At 54.1% G+C, this 20,491-nt stretch overlaps 1 protein-coding gene across 4 annotated transcripts in view; it reads left to right on the top strand.

Annotated features, from left to right (window-relative positions):
* Positions 1-20,491, top strand: part of PLXNA4 (plexin A4) — a 596,306-nt gene that overhangs the window by 531,463 nt on the left and 44,352 nt on the right. For all 4 annotated transcript variants that reach the window (XM_047848901.1, XM_047848900.1, XM_047848902.1 and 1 more), the window contains 7 exons: positions 4,653-4,789; positions 5,965-6,129; positions 8,917-9,010; positions 9,462-9,701; positions 10,374-10,520; positions 11,180-11,414; positions 14,219-14,361. In XM_047848901.1, coding sequence (XP_047704857.1) covers positions 4,653-4,789; positions 5,965-6,129; positions 8,917-9,010; positions 9,462-9,701; positions 10,374-10,520; positions 11,180-11,414; positions 14,219-14,361 — 1,161 coding nt within the window. The remainder of the gene's footprint in view (positions 1-4,652; positions 4,790-5,964; positions 6,130-8,916; positions 9,011-9,461; positions 9,702-10,373; positions 10,521-11,179; positions 11,415-14,218; positions 14,362-20,491) is intronic.

Below are 20,491 nucleotides of genomic sequence, written 5' to 3'. Positions count from 1 at the left end.
TATTGTTGTGAAAATTACACAAAATGGCTGTGTCACCTCTCTCATTTCTTGTACGGGTTCTGTGGCAGCCGGTGTTTCTACTATGGCCTGCCCTCTCCTTGTACACAGTCACCCTGGCATTTCTATCCCAGAACCCACATTCATTCTGCCTTCCCCCTCACCAGCACCCCTTCCCATGACCTCCTTAACCCCACCCCAACCCCCACCTCACCAGCACCCCTTCCCATGACCTCCTTAATCCCACCCCAACCCCCACCTCACCAGCACCCCATCTCATGACCTTCTTAACCCAACCCCCACCTCACCAGCACCCCATCTCATGACCTTCTTTACCCAACCCCCACTTCACCAACACCCCGTCCCATGACCTCCTTAACCCCACCCCAATCCCCACCTCACCTGCACCCCTACCCCACCTTCCTTTCCCAGGGCTTGTCTCCAGACCTCACCCTGACCTCCACATCCCCTCCAGCCAGGACCCTCCCTGGCCCTGCAGAGGCGGCCCCTGGTGAGGGGCTCTGTGGGCTTGGGGCTCTCGGGACCTCTCAGCCTTGTCATGTCCAGCAGGTGTGCGGGAGGCATGGGCGTCTCTGTTGCCTCTCACGCTGCCTCATTTTCAAAGTTTGCCATCCAGTTGATTCTCGGGTTAATGACGGCCGTGATGGGGTAGTTTCCTCATGATTCTAAGCTGCTTTTGGAAGCTGGAAGCCTGAAGTGATGGATGGGCATCAAATGCTCCAGAACAGTCCAGGGGAGCCCACTTTCCACCCTCCGCCCCTTCCTCCCTCCTCTTTCATCTGCCTCCCTCCCCCTCCTCCTTCTTTCTCCCTTCAGCTGACAACTCTTTAGCACCACCTGGCAGGATCCTTCTCATGAAATTGTTTGATAAATATTTGCTTAATTGGTTGAATTTCATAATTTAATTCAGTGGCCCCGGCTTGTGGGGGTTACAGTGATGACCCAGACCGGGCACAGCCCATCCCTCGGGGGCCTGAGGTCTAGAAGGAGAGGTATGGCATACGTGCAGATGGGAATGGAGACGCGTGCATCAGACGCCCCTCCAGCCGGCACCCGCGCTCTCTGCTCCCCCTCTACTCCTGAAAACCTCCCCTCCTTCTAAACACAGTTGGCTCTCACTGCACACGCAGGAGCTCACGTAGAAGAACACGCATGTGTAATGGATGGGTTTAATGGACGCGTAGGTTTACCTGGCTCTTTAGGATCTGTACCCCCACCTTCTTCTGAAAGGATTTGAGGAAGTTGCCAAGGGAAACCCAACACACGTGAAGGCAATCAGCAATAAATGTGTGTGTGTGTGTGTGTGTGTGTGTGTGTGTGTGTATGGAGAGAGGGCATCTATACCATACGTTATCTGTATGTATATACCCAGAAGTTGTTAATCCAGCAGAGTCGAGATACTGAGAGGGAGACTCAGACAACTGAGGCAGAGACGGAGACAGCGCTCCCCAAGTGTTTAGAGGTGTGGCATGGATGCCAAACTTGGGCACAAAATCCGGCTCGGAAATTACCTGGCCAAAGCAAGCGCTGGTCAGCCAGTCACCTGCCCTGCAGTTTGTTTTATGTATTGTTTATTTTTTAGAGGGAGAGAGAAAGAGAGGGTGCAAGTGAGCAAGGGGCAGAGAGAGAGAAGGAGAGAGAGAGACAGAGAGGGGGAGAGAATCCTCAATCCTCCAAGCCCTGCTTGTGAGCCACTCCACACCTTCTCCGAATACCCAGCCCACAGCACCCATGGAAACTGGCTTACTGGGGATTCCATGGCATCTGCCTGCATGACACTCCGTGTTGCCTCTTGGAGCCCCTGCTCCCTCTGTCAGACCAGTAAGTCTTTGGAGATGAAGCCCCTACTGTTTATTTCTTTGTTAGCCCCCATGGTCCTTAGACAGTTCTAAACCTTCCTACATGTTGGACTCTCCCAAGGAGCTTCAAACAAAATGCTCCAGAGCCCCCCTGAGCTAAATCACACACTACAGGTGGGGCACAAAACTCTCCGGGAGATTCCAACTCAGCCCAGCCTGAGGGCCACTGGCCTAGGAGAAACAATGTTTGTAGAACAGCTGCTGTGTGCCCGTTGATATCCGGTTCCAGGCTTAATTCTTACAAGGAGCCTATGTTGTCAACATTCAAAAGCCCCTTCGGCTCTCAGGTAAGGTCAGTCTTGCCTGCATGACAGTTTCTGCCCCAGAGCAGGATGTGGTTAGATGCAGGGCATCAAGGTGAGGCTTCATGGAAGAAACTGGATGGAAAGGCAGGATAGGATGTTCCGTGTGGATCTCGAGTAGTGGGAAGCTGTTCCTGGCATAAGATAGGAGTGCACCTAAAGATGGAAAAAGAAGGGAGGGAGAAGGAAGGGGGTTGATGGCAAGGGAAGGGGTTGGGACAGAAAGAGAAGTCAGTAAACAAAAGAGCTGTTGCCACAAGGCAAGAATGCACCGGCCCAGTGGGGCCCCGGGACTTGGCGGTTTGTGAAGGACTGTGCTGATGCCACGTGTCCACTGGGGAAGATGTTCAGGGAGGGGAATGTTGCTGGGGAGCTCGGTCTCCTCCCCCGTCCCTCCTGTGCATTTAAGGGCCCAGTCATTGAGGCTACCCCCAGAACTCCTCAGGGTCCAGGGAGGGAATGAGGGGCAGAGGTTCCCATGAGTCTCAACTGAGAGGTGGGAAGAGACAGAGTGACCCTCTCTCCAGCATCTCGGAGCCCTCATAGCCTCCCCACACAGCTACGCAGCTTGCAGGTGGCCCTACTTGGGCCCCACAGAGAAGCCCGTGACTCCTCTGGGGTCCTGGGACAGTTCGGGAACCCCTTCCCAGGGGTCCTCTGGAGACATGGGGCACGCGGGGGAGCCTCTTCTTCAGGGATGCCTCTCAGGACCTGGGGCATGCTGGGGAGCCCCCTTCCCTGTGCTGAGATTGGGAGTAAGGTTTGAGTCTGATTCAGTTTCCCTCCACAAATCAGGCCAGACTCCGATGTGTGGGTTTATTCACCCAAAAGCCAAAACCCGACCGCCAAGGCCAAGGGATCAGCATCCTTGGTCTCGTCACCCGTTCTGTCCCTAGAGATCTCCACGGAGGGAATCTTTCCCTTCCCTACCTCCATCCAGGAGCCAAGTGAAGGGGTGGCAAGTAATACAGAATTTGATTTCCCGTGCAAACCCACCGTGAAATATTTATGAAGCATGGCTTGAATAATTAATAGTTTCTCACAACTTTAAAACATGTCTCAGTATCATCCACTCCTCACCCCCGCCCCCAGCCCGCCACTGCAGAGCCAACAAGGATTACTCCCTTCCACCCCTTCTAGAACGCCACCCACAGGCTGCCAGAGAGCCTCTTCTTCCCACGTTGCTGCCACCCCCATCTGTCTTAACCTGCCTGTTTTTTTACTTTATCTCCAGGCCCCCCCTTGCCTCGCACAGACAGCGCCCTCTTTCCCTTCCAGACAGTGGGACAAAGGCACCATGTGGGGGAGGTGACTGCAAGTTACAGAACCGGAAAACCGGCAGGCCCCTTTGAGATAACTATGTTTTGATCCAGCTCCCTGATTTTGTGATCAGAGAGGTTACATGGTTTGTCCAGAGTCCCACAGCATGATCTGGGCAGAGCTGTTCTCCACTCTTTCCACAGCCTCACCCCACCTGTGTCCCAGTCTCCATTTGAGCCAGCTGCAGCTCCAGAAGGAGGGGTTCCTTAGCATTGTGGGTACCAGGGGCTCGGGATATGCAGGGACCCGGTGGGCAGATGGGACCCGCGTGTGGGGCGGACACTGGGCGGTGGGCAAGTGTCCCCACGGGCCCCCCATCCCCCGCATACCTGCCAGCCTCACTGGGGCTTCTCCCCTCCTCCCGAGGTGTTAGTGAGGCCTCTCCTGGGGAGGTCGCCTGCGGGCTGGGAGCCCAGTAGGTTCAACTTTTGGTGCAGAATTCTTTAAGGGGCAGGGGAGAGCGAAATCTTCATTTAAATGCAGATACGGGCTTCTCACCTGGGACTGAGGAAAGTTTTTTTCCATTAAAATGCTAATGAAAGAGCAGAGCACAACTCCAAATCCTCAGCCCACAGGTGCCCCCTCCCCATCCTCACTCCATCCCTGACCCTTCTTCACTCCTCCCCCTGGGTTTCCCTGGGGCCCTCGCCACCCATCGCTCAGGCCTCTGAGCGTTTGGACAGCTCTCTTAACAGGCCCGTGGAAGGAACAGGTCACCTTCCCAAAAGCACCCGAGACTGGAGAGGTGTTGGAGAACCAGAGCTCTGGAGTCAGATCTCAGATGTGCCACTTTTTAGCTGTGTGACCTCGGGAACTTTACTTAACATCTCTGGTTTTTTTCTGTAAAATAGGTAATAATACCCACCTTGTAGAATTGACTGAGCAAATAAATTATATAGAGATGGATGAAGATATAAAGCGTGCCAGTTAAAACGTCAGCACATAGCAGCTGTTACTACTGTCACGAATAGAGAGGTGTAAGCTCTCAGGGTCCAGAACGTCGCTTTCCCACACAAGCTCAATAAAATCTTCATGGGCTCTTTGGGAGGCCACCGTTACTGAGGATTCCAGAAGGCAGCTCCGGGGAGCGGGGTGCTGCCTCTCTTCAGACCCTGCCCCAGTTGTGTCTCAGGCCAGATCCTTTCCTGCACAGACGCTGACTCTCTCGGACCTGAAGCCCAAACGGGGGCCCATGTCGGGGGGCACCCAAGTGACCATCACGGGCACCAACCTGAACGCGGGCAGCAATGTGGTGGTGATGTTCGGGAAGCAGCCTTGCCTCTTCCACAGGTAACTCAGCTCAAGGCAGGCCTCAGGGGCCCACAGCCCAGTGGGTGGGGCCGGTGGGGCAGCCTCAGGGCAGCAGAGGACCAGGGCTAACCTCCTAGAAGTGCCTTCTCTTCCCTGAGAAAGTGGCCTTTCTCTTTGAGGGGGGATTTGATGGGCAGAACTGGCTGTGGATGTTTTTGCCTCAGTCTGGAGAACTGCCAGGCACCCCATTCATGCTGCTGCCCACCATTTAGCCTTTGTGCCCCTATACCAACCGCTGTACAGAACCCTCGGGTTCCGCAGGACTCCCTGGGGAATCTAGAGCCCCTGCCTGCAGGCTAGCCTCTCTCCAGCTGCTGCAGAGCCAGCCAGGCCTGCTGAAATCTGCTAGGGGCCCCTACCCCAGCTGGCTGAGGTTCAACCTCCAAGGGCAGCCGACTTTCTCCCCACTGATTCCACCATCCAGGCCCAAAAGGGCACACCTTCTGTAAGCCAGGAGCCTGGGGTATAGGAGGGAGGTGGGAGGTTCGTCTGATGCAGGACTCAGATTTGGTGGGGACGTGACATTCCGCAGGAGAGGTTTTCCTGGGACAGAACTCTGCTGAGGGCTGTGACAGATCTGAAGTCAGGCCAGTGATCAAGAAAAAACTGTTCTGACACTTGCTAAAATGGTAAGGAAGAGTTCACTCAGGATTATTGCAATAGGCGTCAAGAGTATCACACGGGGGAAGGAAAGAAATCAGGTTTGACTCCAAATACGGCAAAGACATGGGGGGATTTATAGCCAAGCAGCATAGTGAGGGGGTCAGTGATGGCAAATTACTAAGATGAATAGGAATAGGGAGATTCTTGCTAAACGGACTTAACAGGATTCTTGCCCAAGGCAGCCCAGGGTACTCAGGTATCAACTGGAGGGGGGTCGGGAGTTTTGACTTAGCAGGATTCTTGCTAAAAATGGGGCTTGACAGGCCCAGGACAGGGCCCAAGGATAAGGCCTTGTTGAAAAGAGGGCTCAGAGGAACCTGTCTACCGTTGGGTCAAGTCTTTGCAGTAGTGCCTAGAGCTTTATATCTGAGGCAGCGCTGACTTATTGCCTCTGAGGAGCCTGACGAACAGGGAGGGGTGGGAGGGCCCTGACCCGGACCCCTGTCCCCATCAACACCCGGAGCCCAGCTCCATGTCTGCCCTCCCTGCAGACGCTCTCCGTCCTACATCGTCTGCAACACCACATCCTCAGATGAGGTGCTAGAAATGAAGGTGATGGTGCAAGTGGACAAGGCCAGCATCCACCAGGACCTGTTCTTCCAGTATGTGGAGGACCCCACCATCGTGCGGATCGAGCCAGAGTGGAGCATAGTCAGGTAGGGGCAGCCCTGACCTCAATTTTCCTTCCTCAGCTCTCAAGAGCCAAGGACAGTTCTGGGGCCCAGTTCTGCTTTGAGGACTGATGAGTCGGGGTTGACTCAGAGCACCCCCCAAATCAGACCTTCCTCCCAGGGTGCCCTCCTTCCACCGAGAACACCTCTGAATGGGACCCGGCCCCTGAGGCCAAGCTCTGACCGGCAAGAGCCCGTGACCCCTAATCTGAGCATTGGTGGGTACACCCGGAGGAAATGATCCCGTCATAGTGACTGCTGAGGGGTTGCCAGTCCTCTTCCCCGGAACCCCCCTTCTGCCAAATATGGGTGATAATTCCAATCCTGCTGAGGGATGCAGGAGAAAGAGATCAGATCCAACTTCTTCTTGGCCTGCTCTTGAACAAAAACGTGCCCTGACCACCAGGGTGCAATTCAGATGTCTGTCCTCTGGGCTTCTGTAGCATCCTGCCATTCCTCTGTCCTGCTCTGTCATGACCCCGAGTTGTCTGCTTGCTTCGACCTTCCCTCTATTGCAAACTCCTCAAGGGCAGGGAGTAGGTCTTGTTCCCTGCTCTTTTCCCGGGGGCCCAAAACAAGTATAGAGAGCGCATGTCCTAGGAGGGAGCCAGGTATGTGCTGTTACAGCAACATCCTCTAAGGCCACCTCTCACTCAGCCATTCGCAAGCTGACTTGTACCAGCTGCGTAACTTCCCGGCCTCCCCTCTGGAGAGATTCCCAGGGGGCTTTGGAAACTCCAGGATCCCTAGGGACCCTCCCAGTCCCCGCTTGGTGGGGCTGTGGAGTGTGGCATCTCCCTTCAGGGTGTGTATCCCCTGGGGGATACATTGTAATGGGAAGGCAATGCTAAGGGCATCCTGACACCAAGGGCCCTGCTGACCATTGGGAAACTGCTGGGTCAGGGGCTGAGGTGGAATGGAACAGGCCTTGGGGTCAGAAGGAGTGGGCTCAGCCCAGCTCTGCTTCTAACCAGCCAAAATAACCAATCACCTTAAAGGTTACTTGACTTCTCTGGGCTCATGGTTTCTCCTCCATCAGCTCCCTCCTGGGGCACTGGGAGCGGTAAGCAGAATGCATATGCACAGTGCAGTGCCTGGCCCAGCTCTCTCCCACTGCCCCTCACCCAGTCCTTAGCCCTCCGCACCGTGGGCTTCAGTTCTAGAGGACATCTGGCATCAGGGAAAGGGGGAACGCATAGAGATGTGGTCTCCCTGGCTGAAGCGGGGGTCAAGGACAAGTCCAGTACAGAGAACAATCTTTTAAACTGGGGTTGAGCAAACTCCAACCTGGGGGCCAGATCTGGCCATCTGCCTCCTTTTATAAATAAAGTTTTATTGGAACACAGCCATGCTCATTCATATATGTTTTGTCTGTAGCTGCTTTCTCAACACAACAGCAGAGATGAGTAATTGCAACAGACCATATGGCCTGGGAAGCCTAAAATATTTACTCTCTGGCCCTTTCCAGAAAGTTTGCCACCCCCCGCCTTACAGCCATGAAAGGCAGCCTTTGCTGAGATCAGATGTGGTTGTCCTCAGCAGTTACCTCCTAAGACCCAAACTTTATAAGCTTTAGCCGTGATTTTAAAGTAGATGAATATGAGGCACAAAGAGGGGGGAAATAGTCTGTAGAAAGCTATTCTGGGATTTGCCCCCCGAGGCCCCGGGAATCTAGGAAGTTGGTGTAGCCCTTTGCCTAGACAAACTCTACAGTTCCCTAAGGAATTCACAGTCTGGGTTAATTCAGCTCTTCCTCATGTCATTGTCACAGAAGTAGAGGTGTTGTCCTTCCTGGCGCTCAGTAGTGGACTCTGAGTCACGTTCATAACAAGAGGGAGGTTGGAGGTTTGGGGCCTGCCAGCCGGCCCTAGAGGTTTTGTTGCAGTGAACAAATTCTCCGATGGGGTGGGGCTCTGCAGAGTGAGGCTTCAGACTGCTCCCAAGAGTCTGGGCTACTAAGGATCAGTGATGGGGGGGGGGGCGGGTCCGTTGGTAAACGCGTGTTGAATTGGTGATGGAGAAGATTGGGAGATGGCCAGATAGCAGAATCCCTTTGTGGAACACCGCCATGGGCAGAAGAGCCTGTCTGGGTTTTACAGGAATCTCCCAGCATGCATGTGCACGTGTGTGTAGGCGCATGCTTGTGTGTGTGTGCACGTGTTGGGGGGAGGGAGAGGGAGCGGGAGGGGCAGGTGGAGGGCGAGAGGAAGCCAGGGAATAACTGGGAGTGCAGAGATGAGCAGATGCATAGAGAGGTAGAAATGAATGTGGGTGACAGAGATTCTTTATTCGCCAAGCTTGTAACTGTTGCGGATGAAATTGTAGTAATTTCTGGGGAGGAGACAGTGCTCAGACCCTGGAGGGTCTGGTGGGGGGCGTCTTGGAGCAAGGCTCTCATTAGGCCAAGGCTAGTGTGAAAATCTCCCTGAGATCGGTGAGGGCTGGGGCAGACACACCAGGGGCTGCGGAGAAACATCTGGCTCCAGTCAGGAGGCTTCAGAGCCTCCACGGGTGTCCAAGCTCTCGATGAGCCCAGTGCTGGACAGCCGCAGACATCTGGTTATCACTGTCGTCCCCTTGGCTGCTGAGAGCTCATCCTTATCATTATTCAGTCAGTTTGTCATCATTGTCCCTGTGAACATTATCACGCCTCCTGGCTATCATTGTCTTTAATGTCAGAGCTCAGCCTGATTGATCATCATCATCATCTTCAAGTGCCTTTGCTATTCCTATCCCCGTGTTGACACGCCTCCTCCTTTCTTCCCCGGGCAGTGGAAACACACCCATCGCCGTATGGGGGACTCACCTGGACCTCATACAGAATCCCCAGATCCGTGCCAAGCATGGAGGGAAGGAGCACATCAATGTGAGTCCAGGGTGGGCAGGGAACACGGGCAGGGAGCATGAGCACCACTCAACATGTCCTGATGGGACCCAGACACCCTGGAGCACTGGGACGATGGGATGAGGGAGCAGACATGAGGGCATTTTCATACCTTGGGTACAGGCACGGAAGAGCAGTCACTTCTGGGGGTTCTGGGGTTTCATATGCTCATTCCTCCACCTTTCAGACCTCCGGTGCTGCCCCTTAGCTTAGAGATCCCCTAGTCACTGCCACACCCGCTGTGGACAAAGCAGATCTAGATGTCACTGCAGAGTCTACTGCTTGAGGGCCCAGGTTGTGTGGTCGTGGCTGCGGAGGGGTGGCGGCCCAGGTCAGCACCATGCTGTTTGATGGCACTGGGGGGACCCTGGTGGGTGTGTTGGGGCTCTATGGGTTCAGGCACTGCATAAGTCCCCCTTTCTGGCTCCTCCAGCTCTGTGAGGTCCTGAACGCCACTGAGATGACCTGCCAGGCTCCAGCCCTCGCTCTGGGGCCCGACCACCAGTCTGACCTGACCGAGAGGCCTGAGGAGTTTGGCTTCATCCTGGACAACGTCCAGTCCCTGCTAATCCTCAACAAGACCAACTTCACCTACTATCCCAACCCCGTGTTTGAGGCCTTCGGGCCCTCAGGAGTCCTGGAGCTCAAGCCTGGCACTCCCATCATCCTGAAGGTAGAGTGAGGTGGTGGGCGGGAGGTGGGAAGCCGGGAGGCTGCCGCATGGAATGGGGATGCTTTTCAAGTGCCAGAGAAAGGCCAGAAGTCATGGGCGCTGGCCCAATTTCATGACTGCCGTCCCTAGCAGAGGTTGTGTTATAGTCCAGAGCGTGGAAAACACTGCCTCCGAGTTTGTATTGGGAGGCGAACTCTCTTTACAGGCTGTAGAGACCTGATCGGGGCAGTTGGACCCATCCTGGCCATCTGCCTCCCAGGCTTCCTGTGTCCCCCGAGTCCAGGACCTGGGAGGTCAAAGGCACACACTGCTTCCTCCCGTGTAGCCCTTTGCAAACCACAGCATAGGGTTTCTTTGGAGCATGGGTAGCAAATTAATTTTAACTCCTGTGACAATTTCAATCAATTGGTACCGATTGACTGTAGCTCTGTGTTGAGAGGGATTCTGAGGCTGCACTCGGATGAGCTCAAAAGAGTGCCCCGATCACTGACTCCCCACCGAGGAAAGGGGAATGGCAGCGTACGTGTCACAAAGCTTTTGGACTTGTTGTGGAAGGTGGCCTCTCCACCAGCTCGCCAGCAGGATGGGACCTCTGGGCGGGAGACGTGGCAGCCAGCCAGGAGCTATGATGCTGACTCTGGGGTGGGAACCGAGGCTCTCCTGTCCCTCCAGGGCAAGAACCTGATCCCACCGGTGGCTGGGGGTAATGTGAAGCTGAACTACACCGTGCTGGTTGGGGAGAAGCCGTGCACGGTGACGGTGTCGGATGTGCAGCTGCTCTGCGAGTCCCCCAACCTCATCGGCAGGCACAAAGTGATGGTGAGGCCGACGGGGCCCCGATCTGGATGGGGCGGGCACTTAGGGATGCAAGAGTGTGAGCGGACCGGCTCCATGCTGGGCTGCCAGGGCTTTCCGGGAGGCGATTCTGGCCCGCTCGGAACTTCCTTCGTGGCCACCCATCACCCCTTGTTCCTTCTCTCTGTCATGCTTCCCACCTCCTTCTTGTGCATTGTCATTCTTTCCTGACGCTGGTGCTACAATAAAGGCCATGCAAAACAGCTCTAGGGATGTGCTGCATGGCCTGTTACAGGCTAGAGACCCTTCCAGGAGAGCACCTTGTTGGCCCCAGGACGGCCATAATATGCTCTGCCTCAGTCTTCCAATCCTTATGATGAGATGAATCTCAGGGAGCGGTCATTGAAGACGGGTCAGACTTCTTTAGGTCCCAGTCGTGGGCTGTTTCCTTATGAAGATGGACGACATTAGTCCTGGCTGAGGGAATTTGCAGCTTCCCGTCTGCGGGGGTGGCCTGCTCTGAGCCATCCGAACCCATCCCCAGGCCCCCACACACCCTCTCCTCTGTTCCGACCCGCAACGGTTTTCCTCCCTCGAGCCCTTTCCTTCATCCTGCCCCTGGGCTGCTTCCCTGGGGTGCTCCGCGCCCGCTCCCAGCTTCCTCTCGCGTGCTGTGCCCCCAGGCCCGAGTCGGTGGCATGGAGTACTCCCCGGGGATGGTGTACGTGGCCCCGGACAGCCCGCTCAGCCTGCCCGCCATCGTCAGCATCGCCGTGGCAGGCGGCCTCCTGGTCATCTTCATCGTAGCCGTCCTCATCGCCTACAAACGCAAGTCCCGCGAAAGTGACCTCACGCTGAAGCGGCTGCAGATGCAAATGGACAACCTGGAGTCGCGTGTGGCCCTGGAGTGCAAAGAAGGTACTGGAGGACCGGGGACCATCCCCCCGCCCTGAGTCTGTGCGCGTGTGCCTCACACAGGGCAGCGGGCTGGGCACCTGCAGTCCGCACTGGGGGCCGGGTGTCTAACTCTGCTCTCCGAGCCTGTATCCAGACAGATCCGTTATCCCAGCAGACCCACCCCTTCCCGGGCGAGGCCGCCCTCCCCTCCCTCCAGGTGCCCCCTTCCCCTCTTTCCCCAGGTCAGGCTGGGATCATCCTAAGCTCCGTGAGAGCAGTTTCCAGCTCAGAATCCTGGCCGCCGGGGTTTTATGCTCTCCTCTTGGGGACACCTTGGGGTGTCTTGACATGACACATTCAGCAACCTGCAGCTCCCTTCCTTGAGGAGGAAGGTACGGCTGTAGGGCTGATTTGAGATGTAGAAGGAAGAGGGTTTCCCAGCCTGTATGTTTAAAAATTACCAACACCGCCATGATGTGAAATCTGCTGCGCTAAATCCAAGAAGGAAATTTAGGAGTCAGACTCTTGTCGCCTGCCAGATATCATGATATCATTTCGTGAGTCACCCTGGGAGGGTCTGAGTGGATTCTTTGCCGTGGATTTATTCTCCGAGCCAATCCGGCCTGTACCTGGGGCTCTCCCGTCCCCACTAGGGAAGCCGCAGCTCCCTCTGATGGGGAAGTGGGCCCATCCCGTCCCCTCAGTACATCCTTAGCTGTCAACACTGGCATCTGCCTTGTGGGACTGTTAATTACTGCCTTTTATTATATTTACGCTGCTTAATTTTTTTCTCCGCAATGTACTCTTCCCTCTAATTAGGTGTAGTGATTAGAATCTCTTTTATGTGTGGCAGGCACGAGGCTTTGAATGTTGGAGGCGCTTAGTGACTTGAAGGAAAGCTGCAGACAGATTAAAAAACCACCCCCCTCCTACTCCTCTCCGCCAGCTGAGCACCCCCAACGGGGAGCGGGCAATGTGAAGCCAGGTTCCTCTCAGAAAGTTCTGGAGAGGGAGGAATTAGCAGTCAGGGAGTCCAGCCGAAGAGGGTCAGCGGAGGCGCCAGGAGAGGGCCTTGGCTTCTGGCTCGGGAGAGAGCTCTCCTGCGTGAGTGAGACGAGAGAGGTGTAGAGCAAAGTACACGGAGATTCGCCATGGAAGTATTCGTCGGGGTGCCCAGAGCTGGCTCTGGAACATGTAAGGGGCAGCTTGGGTTCGGGGAGGGTGACTCCCCAAAGACTTGAGAGTAAGCCGGGACGTCACCCACACGCAAACCCAGGCCCTGCGCTGGCCTGGCCTCTTGACACATAAACACACACACGCGTGCTTACACGGCCACAGCTACTCACTGACACGCACACACACCCAGACGGTCACTCACGCACTCGCACACACACTCACTAATGCCCACGCACACATTGCACACATTCCCACAAACACACACGCGTTCCTCACTCAGGACATACATGAATGTTCACCAGTGCTTTCGGTGACAGCACGTGCCAGACGTCTTACCGAGTCCTCCTCCTGCACACGTGTGCACACACACTGGTGTGAGTTCTACTTGGAGGCATTACGGTTGCTCTGCCTTTGGAGTTGTTTGCCTTGGCAGGGCCCCCCCCCCCCCCCCCGGTGTCAGTGTGACCAGGGGTGCGGACGGAGAGCAGTGCAGGGGAGGTCTGGAGCAGCCTCTCCGGGGGCCCGGGTGGGGTCCTCACGATTCTGTCAAATGAGAAGCAAATGAGAAGCCTCGAGGCCTGGAGACCCAAGGTCCGTGGGCCCAAGTTGGCACTGTGGGGTGCAGTGGGGCCCCCGTCCACAGTGCCTGGGGCAGCCGTGTTGTGTTTGTGTCGTGTGATCAGTATAGCCCATTCTTGTGTTTATGGAAATCGTAAGAAGTATCGTTTCGGCGGTGCCCACTGGCTGTGTTAATCCACGCTGGTTGTGTGTGAACGTGCGTGTGTCTCACGCATGCATGCACGCGAGTACGTGTGCGTGTGCTCTGGAGGAAGATGGAGCAGGGGGACATTTCTGACGGCCATCCCGGAGCAGAGGGTGGCCTGGGAGGAGGGCTGTGCTCAGGACAGAGTGTGGCCACAGCTTTGGCGCTGTGTGACCACCTGGGCCGTGTGCTAGACTTCCTTGGGGGCCGGAAGGAAGGGCGTCTTGCAGCTCCATGACCATCTGGAGGCCTGAGCTGCCTCCACAGACAGCAGTGCCCACATGCAGACCATAATTCACTGTGGAGTGGCATCACCTTGAGGAAAGAAAGACAAAGATACACCCTGCATATCTATCCAGAAGGAATACAGTAATGTGGCAGAGCCTTCGTCTTGGCTCCATTGGATGGTTTGTGGTTTGAAGGCTCCAGTGAGCTGTGTGGCCCAGAACTAGGACTGCAGAAGAAATTGTTTTTTCACTTTTATAAGAAAGCCCACTATAAAACACAGAATTAGGAATAGACCCTCCACCACTGGAACCTCTCCCCTCCCTCCCCCATCCTTTGACGCCCCCCCTACCCCCCCAGCATATTCTGTAAACCAAAACCATTCAGGCCCCAGCAGCAGGACAAATCTATGGACAGCCACCCCCACCCATGCTTTGGAAGGGATTTGGCCCAAGACAAGCCTCCTTGTGACACATTCTGTCTCTCCTTCCTATATCATTCTCCCCAGCTACTTAAAACATCCCATGTTATTCCTGCACACCTGCAGCCTATTGCCCGTGTGGGCCTAGGTGAGGGTTCCTAAAGGCCTGGGTGAGGGTTCTGAGCCTCAGACTCGGGGCCCACCCCAGCCAGCAGTCTCACGGGCTTCCCTTTGTACCAGCTTTTGCCGAGCTGCAGACGGACATCCATGAGCTGACCAGTGACCTGGACGGAGCTGGGATCCCCTTCCTGGATTACAGAACGTACACCATGCGGGTGCTGTTCCCAGGGATTGAAGACCATCCTGTGCTCCGAGACCTCGAGGTGAGAAGTAGGACCCGTAACCAAGCCTTCCCCATCAAGGTGCTAGTGCAGAGAAAGGTGTCGGTGACCTGCAAATGCAGCCACCTCATCGGGAGGTGAGAAAGCTGAGGCCAGGGAGGGGATGTGACTTGCCCAAGGCTTCTCCCTACCCCCCCCCCGCCCCGCTTGTCAATGGCAGCCAGCCCGTCCCTCGGGAGGAAATGGGGCCGAGCCAGGGAGCCATCTGAGCAGAGATGGGAGTAGATTTGGGTTCTAGGGGTCATGGAGCCCTTGAGAATTGAATGGAAGTTGAAGAAAAACTGTACATATACACAAAACAACACATCTGGCAGCTAATGTAACGAGCTCACGGACTCCTGTTTAGGAAACTCCCATGATGTAAGGGATTTCACCACATAGTTGGTGCTCAATAAATACATGTGGAAAAAATAAGTGATGTGCTGGGAAGGGGGGGGTGGAAGCGTGAATGATAAGAATATAACTGTCTTTTGTACCAGCAGGACCTCATCTTTTGAACATTTTATCACTTCCTGTCTAGCATAGTATCTGGCTTATGCATATATTCATACTGTGCTTTGTTCCGAAAGGGATTTCGGATGACTTATCAAGATAAATACCAGAGAAAAGTGAAAAATATAAATGAGGAAACCAGGGCAAAATAATAATCGTAAGGCATAATCGCTGTTAGCGGGCTGCCAACTAAGCTCCCGGTCCAGTTGTAAGTACTTCATACGTGTGTGCGGATTTACTATCTCACAAGCAGTCGGAAGAAGTCGCGCTTCTTTGAGAGGCAGCAAAACTAAAGGCACAGAGAACTCCGGGGCCACGCAGCTGGAAGGGGGTGGCACCAGGATTTGAGTCCTGCAGTTAGACTTCAGGGTCTGTGCTCCCAATGATGAGTCTTTGCACGTCACTGTCGTGCCTTCGGGCTCTGGATACTTATTAGGACGGATCAAAACTCTCCAGGCAAAGCAACAGTAGAGATTAAGGCTAATTCCAAGACTTATGTCGTGCATAACATAACAACAGACGCCTCGCTCGGGGGTCGCACGGGTTTGCAGGTACCGACCCCTGCGGGAACGTCTACACGGTTGTTCAAGGGGGTGGAGACGCTGTGCATCTCGACAGAAAACACAGCAAGTCCCCAGGGACTTTGGGGCCCATGTGCATTTCTCCATAATTGTTGAATAAATTGTGTGCCTGTGTGTGTGTGTGTGTGCATGTGTGCACACTTCTATAATGAGGGCACAGTCACTTCTGTCTGGAGGAGGGTCTCCTCGGCTCCTCAGTGGATAGATACCAAGAGGCACTTCCAAAGGCCATAGGTGGTAGGCTCTGTGTCCTCACTGATAACGCACCTCTGCTCCGTGTGCACGTCTGCTCTTGTGTGGACACGTATAAGGTATACAGGTGTGTCATGTGAACAAATGAAAACATCGGCTATATCATGATACGCTCTTCCTTTTCTTGGTCTCACCCTTTTTTCTAAATGAATATTATCTTGTTTATTCATGTGTTTACTTGTTTACAGTTCATATCTCTGTAACCCCCTCCCCCCACACAGGCTGCATTCGGGCAATAACCGTGTTTATTTTATAGACGTTAATACCAGAACACCAGGTGGCACCAATTTGGTGAATGAAAGAAGTCACTCTATAGCCTAAGACATATAAAATCCACAATTGTTTATGAAATTAAAGCACCATGCCTATGAGTTGACATTTTAAAAGGATGTAGGTCTTAGATCTAGCAAAATAAAGTATTATAGTTGACATATGGCTCTGGTAAGTTAACAAATAATTGTTTAAAAATATCATTTGGGGGCGCCTGGGTGGCTTAGTTGGTTGAGCATCTGATTCTTTTTTTTTTTTAATCCAAGTTAGTTAACATGTAGTGTAATGATTTCAGGAATAGAATTTAGTGATTCATTACTTATATACAACACTCAGTGCTCATCCCAACAAGCGCCCTCCGTAATGCCCATCGCCATTGAGCCCTCCCCCCACCCAACACCCCACCAGCCGCCCTCAGTGTGTTCTCTGTATTTCTTATTGTTTGTCTCCCTCTCTGTGTTTATCTTATTTTTGCTTCCCTTCCCTTATGTTCATCTATTGTGTTTCTTAAATTCTGCATATGAGTGAAATCATACGATATCTGTCCTTCTCTGCCTTGGTCTCACTCTTCATGCCTATGCCCCTCTCTCATTCTCATTCACTTTTCTCTTACATTTATGCTTTTTCCAGCCTCATTTTTCACCTGCTTCAAACTACTAGGGTGTTAGTCCATGGAAGAGTACACACTTTCCACATGCATTTGCATCTCCAGGGATTCTCAGACTCTCAAGCCTGGCTTGGCATGAGTTTAACACACAGACTAGGGCAGTACGTTCCCAAGGACTGCCCGAGGTGGTGGCAGGAGAGTTATAGGGCTCCTTCTCCTACAGGAATGCATGGGCAGTTGTGCAGGTTGAACACTGCAGTGCTCCAGATGGCATCATTCATATGCAGCACCTTTGGGGTTGTTCAGTGCACAACCTGCTTCACTGTCTACAGCAGCCCTGTGTACCTAGGACCAGAATACAAATGATTCCCTCTCATTGCCCTTCCTAACTGTACCAAGTCTCTCGCTGAAAGCTGTTGGAGTCCCTAGCTGCCCTGCCGGGCTGTAACCACCTGAGATGCTCTCTGGGTAGATACCCCGCCCCCGGCCGGGGCGGTTCCGACGGCCCCAGTATAAATCACATCACACCCTACCACGGCCTTATTCCTCATCTGGCACGTTAAAGTCTCCCCTCCAACCTGAGTCTTCTCTCTTCTTTGCCTTTATCATGAGGACAGACTCGCAGCTCCCACCCTCCTGCTCACGAAGGAGTTACAGCCACCTGCACCAACTTCCTGAGTGGGAGCCCACACAGGACGGCTCACTGTCACGTACACTCTGCTTCACACAGGGCACGTGGCTCTTCTTTGTTTGAGTGGTGGTAAAATAAGCATAACATGCAGTTTGCTATTTCAACCATTTTTTACATGTTCGGGGCCATTAAGTACGTTCCCACTGTGGTCCAGCCATCCCCACCATCCATCTCCAGGATGTTTTCATCTTCCCCACTAAACACTAACTTCCCATTTGCCCTCCCTCAGAAACCCCCATTTGATTTTCTGTCTCTATGAACTTGACTGCTCAGCGTCCCTCGTGTAAGTGGAAACACACAGGATTTGTCCTTTGGGGACCGGTTTATTTCATTTAGCAGAATGTTGTCAAGGTTCATCCATATTGTAGCATGTGGTAGAATTTCTTTTCTTTTTAAGGCTGAACAATAGTCCGTTGTGTGTGTAGACCACATTTTGTTTATCCGTCCATCTGTCAGTAGACACAAGGGTCACTTCCACCTTTTGTCTGTTGTGAATAATGCAGCTAAGAACGTGGGTATACAAGTACCTGCTGGAGCTCCCGCCCCTGGTCTTTTGGGTATGTGCTCAGAACATACGACTCTTCATTTCTGTTAAACTCACTAATTAATTGACAGAAGTCAACTTTTACCATCCCACATTAGCCTGGGGCCATATGAGATCCGGCATCCTAGGCAAGACCCTGGGATCTTGCCCGGATTATTCTGATTTGCTTCCAGCCCCGCCTTGCCACCGAAATAGTTTCTCCCTGTTGGCTTTCCTAGGATGGAAATATTCCCAGGGAAGCCACTGATAATCTAAAGCGATGTTTCCTGACCTTTCCAGCCACTGGAATCGGTGCCCACTGATTGGGCATGAGCGGCAGATGTGTGTGAAGGAGGAGTTATCCTCCGGCTCTATCTGTCCTGGACTTAGCCCTGGGTGAAGGGATGGCATGTGGTTAGGGGGCTGCCCAGGCACTGGGGACACACCAATCCTTTAAAGACAGAGAGCAAACAGTAACCACACACCCCGTTTTCAACCTATCCTTGTCTCCTAAACTCTAACCTGTAGGGTTACAATTAAAATTTACTATCGGTTTTTAACTCACAAGCTTCAACTAAACTGTCGAACCATCTGGTGAATAAAGAAAGTCTTGTTTCAGAGTGACATTTGCTTAGGGAGCTGGTTGGGGGGAGGTGGCAAGTTACAAAGGGGAATTGTGCTGAATACTCTTCTTCACCGAGACACTTCACCTCTATCGCCCCCTTCATCAAGTGGGGAGAAAATTCCTACCTTCTCCACCCCCCAGACACTGGGCTGATGCATTCGATGTCTTAGAAACTCCTGGGCAAGAGGGATGGGTGAAAAGCAGCCAGTGGAAGAGGAGAGGCAGGTAATAAAACTGCCGTTAAGTGCACACTGTGTGTGCCAAGCACTTTACATACATTATCTTATTTAATGCTCATAAAACATTATGACATGGGCACTCATATTCTCATTTTACAGACGAGGCAATAGAGCCCAGAGGTGACAGGGCTTTCCTCCATGTGTGAGTCAGTGAGTCTTTCTGATTCCAAAACCCATGCTGCTGACGGGGTTCACCCCACAGCTGGCTTTGCTAACCCTTCCTCCCCAAGGGCCTCAGTCCTTGGTGCCCCGGAGGCGTGTGCAGCCAAGGCAAGAAGTCCAGAGCACGTCCTCTCCCCAGACCTGCCCTCTGGCCAGCCCTGTGCCCTCTTCCTCCTGGTGCCAGACCCGGACGTGACTCCCCTGCCCTCGATGGCCAACCTGAGTTGCCAGGAGGCCCTGCGTGGGAGGCTGCAGGGGAGACTCAGGGCTGTCTCTCGGTCCCCTCCTAGGCCCAGGGGGAGGACTAGGTGTGGTGAAGGACGGGCAGATGGATGGGGACTCGGGAGCCAAACAAGCTTGGGTTTGGAAGTCCAGCACCATCCCGCACCAGCTGGCTGGCCTTAGGAAGCCCGCGGTACCTTCTCTGAGAGGCTCTCTCAAGTCTCTCTCAAGAGGACACCCAAGAGTCTCTCTCAAGAGGACACCCTCACCCTTGCGAGGTCCTTAAAGGCTTAGATGGAGCCATGATCGCAGTGTGCCAGCACCGTGCATTGCACGTGCTGGGTGCCTCGGAAGTGGCATTATCTATCAGCAGTAGAACGAGTTGTGGGCATGTTGCTCCAGCGGGGCGGGACGGGGGAGCGGTGGGTAGGGATTGAAGGACAGAGGAGGTAAAACGTGCACACGTGTGTTGGAGGCCGTCACAAGGTGAGGAGGGAGGTCGGCGGGACACAGACGGCTGGGTAGATTGAGGCCAGGCTGACGGCAAGGTGAGGCTGTCTCATACCCTTGTCTTTTTCCCTTGTCAGCCCCTGTGGAGAGGGGAACTGGGGATCCGGGCAGGATGCCAGCTGAGATCGGGCCCACCTTGGGGAATGAGGAGTTTGCCAAGGACAGCTGAGCCGAGAGCCGGGACAAGCGGGGCCCCGGCTCTGGCGAGTTCCCATCTCTCTCCTGAGTACCGCCTTCCCACATGGCCTTCCGGAGGGGCCTCCTGCTGACCATCCAAGGGCAGGCAGGGGCCTGCCCCGTCTCTGCCTCCTCCAGGGCCTTGCCTCGAGCCTGGGACACAGGGGAGCTCAGGCAGTGAGCGGCGTGAACATTCCAGCTCTGTGCCTGCCACCTCCTTGGACCTTGGGCACACAGAGTTTCTCCGCTGCCTGCATCTTCCCCAGTTTAAAACTTCTGGACTAGAGTGGGATGCAGTTGCTACCATTCGGGAAAGGTGACTGTGTGTCAGGCCCTGCACTGCCAAGGTTTTCACGCACCTTCTTCTTCAGGGCTCACGCCAGCCCCCTGAGATGGCAAGATGCATTGCTGGCTGCCTGGGTGCCGTCCCGGCTCTGACACTCCTGTGTCTTGGGATCCCGGGAAAGTTCCTCACTGTCACGAGGCCCTGGGATATTAACAGTACCCAGCTCATAGGGGGTCATGTGGAATAAATGGGTCAACATTTCTCAAGCATGTAGAGCCGTGCTCAGCAAAGTACGGTCTACAGACGCATTAGCTGGAGTACCTTCGTTTCGCTGTTGGAGGAATGGAGCCTTCTCAGGGTCCCCGACTAGTCTATGGCTGTGACAGTGAACCCAAGCTTGACCCTCCCCGAAACTGCTGGCTTTCACTGCTGCCCACAGGACGCTCCTTTTCCAAGACCCCCGCCGGGGGGGGGG

Source organism: Prionailurus viverrinus, chromosome A2 (genome assembly GCF_022837055.1).
Source record: "Prionailurus viverrinus isolate Anna chromosome A2, UM_Priviv_1.0, whole genome shotgun sequence".
NCBI classification, from domain to species: domain Eukaryota; kingdom Metazoa; phylum Chordata; class Mammalia; order Carnivora; family Felidae; genus Prionailurus; species Prionailurus viverrinus.
This window is presented reverse-complemented; position numbering and strand designations above follow the sequence as displayed.